Raw genomic sequence first — 6,952 nt, 5'->3', positions numbered from 1 at the left:
GGAGGCATAAACATATATGACTGAAAACGCTCTAAACATGTCAGCAGGCACGCAGCCGCGAGATCGCCTGGGTTACCGTCTCTTAGCAACAGGCAGACATTCAGCTCCACTCTGCTGGTTGCCAGGGGTGACGGGGGGATGCTCGGAGCCATTCTGTGTGTGTGAGCTCAGAGCATAGATGGACCGATGGAGACACACACACACACACACACACAGTCGCATGCACTGTGGCCAATAACACAGACTCAACCTCCATGCCGACGCCAAGAAGACGGAATTATTTTCTCCCGAGTGTTTGAAGACGCTCATCTGGACTGCAAAAATATGTAAATATCTGCAAACATCTGCTCCATGGTAGATCCTCCCCTGATCTTCAAGGGTCCTACGCAAGCCTGACAGAGAAAAACCTTTTCTGTCTTTGTTCCTTTCCCGGGTTACAAGAGGAGGACACTAAAATCACAACAATCTTCTTGGATCAATGTTTCTTTTCTAATTTCCAAGGGAAATTTCATTACGATCCAAACGGGAAGCTGAAATCGTAATAACTGTCTTCATCTAAGGAGCTGCAGAACCCACCTGTATGAGGAGCTATTTCCAACCTCCATTAAAGAGCTGGACACTGACATTTAACATTTTCTGTTAGCTCAAATAACAATTTTTCAGGAAATATCTTCAACAACAGTCCTCCATACTGTGAGAAGTAAAACACTTGTTTATGAAGAGAGCTAGTATCCTGACCTTTTCTGCTCAAAAATCCTTTGATAAAACACCATCAACAACAACAGGATCTTTCCAGTGCAACTCTCTTTTCCTCTGCAGCTCAATATCTGAAGAGCTATATTTTGCATCATTCATTACCATACCAAGATATGTAAGAAATCTGCATAACGTTGTCAGGGCAACGCTCCATTTCTGAACTACTTCACCCACTCATCTGAAGAGAAGGATGCTGTAATGCTGGTAAAAAATAATTATAATAATAAATAATAAAGTGCAATACTGCATTTCTTAATTTTATAATTAAGAAATACATTACCAGTCTGTGACTATTCACAGAACAAGACATCAAATAACTTTTTCAGCTCAACAGTTCTTTTCCAGGGAACCACATTAGAGTTCTGCAGCCAGAATAGCCTTTTCAGTTCACCACTGCTTTCCATGGGAAAGTGGGAACTATCATCATTGAAGCTGGACACTTAGTGTTAATTTTCTAAGGAACTATATAAACCACTCTCAGCGGGATTTCCTGAGTGCTGAGTCATTTTCAGTTCCATTTTCCTTTTCCAGAGAACTATATTCCTATATTTCTTAGGTGGGGAGCTACTTTTCCCATCAGTATAAAAATAATATGCTGAAATCCAAATAATCGTCACAGCTCAACAGTTCTTTCGTTCAGAACCATTTTCCATCGCCAGTGTTGAATTTCTAAGGAACTATATATCTGCTGTTTTCCTTGGACCCTGGACATTCATTATAAGCTCATATGAAGATTATGGTCTTCTTCCAAAACAAATAACTCCTTCAGTACCACACAATTCTCTGGGGTTCTACATTACCCACAATGCACACCCCGGCCTCCATGGTCATGGGCATCGTCTTCGCCCCATTGGGATTGGTGCTGCTCTTCACAGCGGCCATCACGCCGCAGTGGAGGGAGGGACAGGCTCGGCTGGGTGGAGTTGGCAAAGCTGTGGGTGGAGCCAAGGGGGCGGATCTCCTTCTCCTTCGTTCAGACGGTTTGTGGGAAAGCTGCCTGCAGGTGGCGCACTCTGAGCTCAGGGAGTGCTGGCCGGTGTCTGGTCCATATCAGGTGGGGTATGTTTTATATGGGGGATAATTAATTAATTAACAAAAATTAATTGTGATAATATTCAGTAAATGATATCCTCATTTCTGTTTTAGCAAAGAAGCTACATGCTTTTACAGTCATTACACAATGTACAACGAAATTGTGCCTTCACATTTAAGTCATCCATGACAGTGAGCACACACTAGTGAACTAAGGGCAGTTAGCAGAGCCCATCTCCCAGGGAACAGTTGGAGGTTAGCTGTGGATGTTGAGAGAGGAATCAGCACTGTTGTTTCATTCACCCTGCCCCCAACGGCCAAAATAATCATACAAAATGTTTACATATAACTCAATTGAAAACAATACATGCTAAGAATCTGAATCTACAACCAACCAATTCAAATATTACTTTAAACTTTCAGTGAAGTATTTAAGCAGGAAGTTTCCATGAGCTCTATATACTGTATGGGGGTGTGTATATAATTCTTTCTACTGTTATAAATTAAGTATAGGGTTTAAATGATTTGCAGGTTATTGCTTTCTGGTTTTATTTACATTTAGCACATTGCCCATTCATTTCTGGAAATGGGGTTCATAGAGTTGTCAGTGAAAACAACACAGTGAAAATATTGTGTATATTGTATCTTTTCTACTAATGGGGTTTGTAAGAATGTGTGTCAAAATCCAAAGTGCATAGCACTGCTCCAAGTATAAAAAGAACTGGAGATAAAATCTAATCTAGAATCAAACAGAATCAAAACTGACAAAATTGAAACTGACTTCCCTAATCATGATTGTTTTCCTTGGTGTTTGTCATGTTATTCCCAGCATGATTCCCATGTCCGAGCAGCCCAGGTCCTGGTTTTGATCTCTCTGTTTGTGTGTGGGTTTGGAATCATGTTGGCGAGTGTTGGACTCCGGTGTTGGACGGATGCTCCCCTGAGGAACGTCACTGCCGGAGGCGGCCTGATGGTGGCACTGGCGGGTTTACTGAGTTTGGCTGCTGCGGCCGTATACACTCACCACTTGCCGGCTCTGGGGGCAGAGTTAGCATCCAGCGTGTCCGAGCTACGGGGGCTGAACATCAACAAACTGCCAAGCCTGACTCTGCGTCCCGCAGGGTCATTGTATTTTGGCTGGTTGGGGGCGGGGCTACAGCTCCTTGGGGGCCTGGCTCTGCTGTTTGGGTTCAGACGCCCGACGTGTCCGTCTTGCCCCAAACAGGTTCACACGGAGAGGGCCGAGGCCTATGAGGTCAGCAGTTAGATGGAGCACAGTTCTACTGAAATATGACATTTCAAGCAGAGCTGGAACAGGCAACATTCCTGCTTGAAATTCTGACCACAGATTACTCCCAAACAGATGAGGTATACATTGAGAAAACCTGGATTCAGTACAGAAAATGCTGCACTACAGAACATGACAAACATCAACAAACTACCAAATCTGACTCAGCGTCCCGCAGGATCACTGTTTTTCGGCTGCTTGGGTGTGGGGCGGAGCTGGGCGAGGAGGGGGTAGAATTTATTCGGAATGTGTGAAAACTGTAGCAAAATTGAGTTAACATTATCATAACAAAGACTTTATGGCTACCGACCCCAGTTCTAGAGTTACTGCTGTTTATGTTTGTTTCTGTTTGAACTGCAGTATTAGAAAAAGTGTTAATATCATCACCGTTGGAAGAAAATCTTGTATCTCCAAAACGTTAACTATACTGGAGAACAAGAAATCAATTATTTTTCAGTGTTTCTTTTGGTCTGCTCATTGTGAAAATTTCACACTATGTAACTTAAGTTGTGCTGACAAAAAAAGGCTTATTTTAGCAAGGGTACAACTCATTCAAGAACCCTGCCAAGGACTGCATGATGAGTAGAACTACTTTAAAAATTGTCTAACAACAGGTGATGCTGTTTTTACCATGTTGGTTTAACATCATATCTCTGCCTATATATAAATATATAAATATTAAAAATATTAACAGGAACTGATGAATTATTTTCCATTGCATGGTACCTACTTGAGGCTCAACACGCTTTCAGTCCCTGGTTTTTTCACTAGCACAGCTCTTCCGTGAAATGTAGCCTCTGACATTGCAATACACCACCATCTCTAACGCAAACTGCAGACTTTGAAAACCACAATGTGTGACATAAGGTTAAGCATTGTTTACTCATTATGTTGTTGTGTATTGGATTTCTTTTGAGACTGGATATGGCTCCACACCCCGTTTCAGATAAGATCAGTAGAATTATTTCATTCATTGTTGTACATACTGCTCTCGCTGGAGTCTTTTGTCGGCCACAATCCAAGGAGCATCTGAACCTCTTCAAGAGACCCCAGCGTAATTTCAGATACCAGATTTGCCTAAATAAAAAGCAAAACAGCTGAGTAAAGCCAAGCAGAGTCAAGTAGGGACCATGCACTGGAAAATCACCATTTGTCTATGTTGTCTGGACTGAAAAAAAAGTATCTAAACTTTTAGTGTAAATGCTCTGGATATAATAGTATATTTACAGAGGGCTAAATGCTAAAGGATTATTACAGTTTTGTGTATGTAGCACTTTCCAACAGACATTGTCAAGAAGCATGCCCAAAAATATGGGTATTTCTTCTAAGAAGAAAAACAAGAGGAACCAAGACTCAAAAGTTAAACTTCGTTAGTTATGGACCCCCGTGACAGACATACAAAAGCACTGGAAACGGTTTTCGCTGTCAATGTCTCTCAGTGGTGATATAAGTCAAATGAACTGTCCATCTCCGTGTTGTGCCTCAGACACCACCGACTCCAACACCATCGCTGTGTGTTGTCAGAAACTTTTGACTCTGAGCTGCGCCCTCTAGTGGACGTACCGCCAATGTAACGGACACACGGAAGTAGGAGCAGTGACGGTTACCTAGTTTGAATTGGACGTCTTCATTTTTGTACATAAAGGGAGCATAAATGAGCCTTAATCACTTTATCGGGATCAGGGTCCAGGTGGGTTCAGACTGTGCAGGTTTTTTGGGCAGTGGTTAACGTTTCAGAACCATGAGGCTTCAATGAAGAATAAAGTGTACTAAACAGTGTTGAAAACGAATGTAGTTCAAGTGTATAGACCAGAAGAAATGTGTTTTTTTCTTCTTTGGGACAGTTTGGAATATGAATATATAAAAAATACTTTATGGAGTCCCTTGGGCTTGTTTTTAAACTTTATTAGAATAATATTTTAAGTAATTAATTTAGTCTAGAAGTATAAATGTATATTATTACTTGGAGGTGGTGCTGGCAAGTCTGGTGTGATGGCGCTCCATCAAATATCACAGAATGCAGTTCCACTCCTCCACAGCCCAGTGCCAAGGAGGCCTTATATCCCTCTAACGCATTCTTTGCATTGAAAATGGTGACCCTAAGCGCATGTTCTCGTGTTATTTCTAAGGTGGTTATGCAAGCTGTTTGCAGAATTGAACACAATGAGTGCAGCTTGAGTATTGGAAATCACAAAGTTTAGCCCCGCCCACTCATCCTGAAGTTATAAGGAGTGTTTTCTAATGAATTCATATGAATATTTGGGACAGTTATCTTCCCGATATTTACTGTGACTTTATTAAAATATTCTTCTCTTTCAAACAATCCCACATAAGCTTTAATATAATAGTGGACATTAACAAAGGATGGGTTCTTATGTTTTAAAAACAATGAAAAGCTCAAAACTGTGTAAGAATATTAATAAAACCCTATTTGGTTTTATGTGACTTTTTGTTTGTGTACTATTAATGCCCAGCAGCTACTTCCAAATTACTGGATATGAGAGTGTAGTCGATTTTTTTTAAAAGGCTTCTACACATTGAATGTGATTTATTCAGAACAAAAATGGGGTATTCTTTCATTCATCATCTCTTCCATTTTGGCAGGGACTAAAACTAACTTTCTTGATCCTTTATGGTAGGTAGTAACCAATGCTTACTTGGAACACTCTAAAAGACCTGACATTTTAAAGATACCATAACTAAAACATTCAGTCATCACAAATTGACTGAACAGATGTCCACCAACTTATAGCCATATAACGTACTTTATACTACAGACTTTATACTAGATGCTGGGCCAGTCCTGTGAGGATATGATGGCATTCGACCACAAGAACATTAGTGAGGTAAAGGCAATGAAATTGGATGTTGGTTCTGGGTCAAAAACGCCTACACACAGCCTAATGCTGAGTGGTTGTGTATATGTGGGGAAGCTGCATTTAGATCCCTTTAACTGAGACTTTGCATCGGGTACAGTGAACACAGCAATTGCACACATGGGGTGAATACTTTAAAGCTGAATGCAATAAAAAGTTATCCCATCTACATTTTGGGGGACAGGAGCATGGTGCACCCAGATTTTGGAAAATCTGCATGAAATATACTGTACTTTTGTGTATTTAAAATATGGATGGTATCTCAAAATGAGGACAGTATTTATGACGTGTGTGTGGTGTGTCAAATTCCATATACAGGGGGTCCTCGACGACGTTCCTACATCGCCTTGTAAACCAATTTTCGGTGTAAGTCGGAACATACATACATACTGTACGTAAATAACATACTGTAAGCACTTATCGTATCCTAACACCTATCCTCCTCGGTCCCGAGCCGCGTAACCGTGTATTCGTCCGCCGCGCACAACAAACACGAAGTTCGCATTACGACGTTTACGACGCAAAACCACTTAAGTCGAAACAAGGCTTTATACAGTAAAATGGGAGATGTGTCGTAACCACGAAACATCGTAACTCGGGACTGATGTCACCCGAGGACCTCAAGTAGTTCATTTATGTGCATTTAAGAGAGTAACGTGGAGGGGGCGCTGTGGGAGCTCACTGACTGGTGACGTCACACCAATAAAAGTGTTGGGAGAAAAATAGTCTCGTAGCCCACTGCAGTGGTGACTTAAGCACTGAGTTTGGGTTAAAAGAGAGAAATGTAGCTTACACGACTTTATGCTCACAGGTATGAGGCTTTATCCTCTAAATATATGTGTTTTGAGACTAATTTCACTGGAAAATCATCTGCTGTGGTGTGCTAAACCACAAGTGCCTGTTAGCTGGCCAGCTATGCTTCTAAATAATGTAGAATATTTGGAATATTTGTTCTTACATTATAAAACAGTATGACTGGGGCAATAACACTATGCATAGC

The 6,952-nt window shown here is 41.1% G+C and overlaps 1 protein-coding gene across 1 annotated transcript; it reads left to right on the top strand.

The window, feature by feature from the left end:
• The first annotated feature begins 1,044 nt into the window (after positions 1-1,044).
• Positions 1,045-5,483, top strand: cldn23l (claudin 23-like). Its single transcript, XM_066685953.1, has 2 exons — positions 1,045-1,810; positions 2,618-5,483. The coding sequence occupies exons 1-2, from the start codon at positions 1,562-1,564 to the stop codon at positions 3,053-3,055; spliced, it is 687 nt and encodes a 228-aa protein (XP_066542050.1). The 5' UTR covers positions 1,045-1,561; the 3' UTR covers positions 3,056-5,483.
• The last annotated feature ends 1,469 nt before the right edge of the window (positions 5,484-6,952 follow it).

Source organism: Hoplias malabaricus, chromosome 1 (genome assembly GCF_029633855.1).
Source record: "Hoplias malabaricus isolate fHopMal1 chromosome 1, fHopMal1.hap1, whole genome shotgun sequence".
NCBI lineage: Eukaryota > Metazoa > Chordata > Actinopteri > Characiformes > Erythrinidae > Hoplias > Hoplias malabaricus.
The sequence above is the reverse complement of the archived record's forward strand: the minus strand, read 5'-3'. Positions and strand labels throughout refer to the sequence as shown.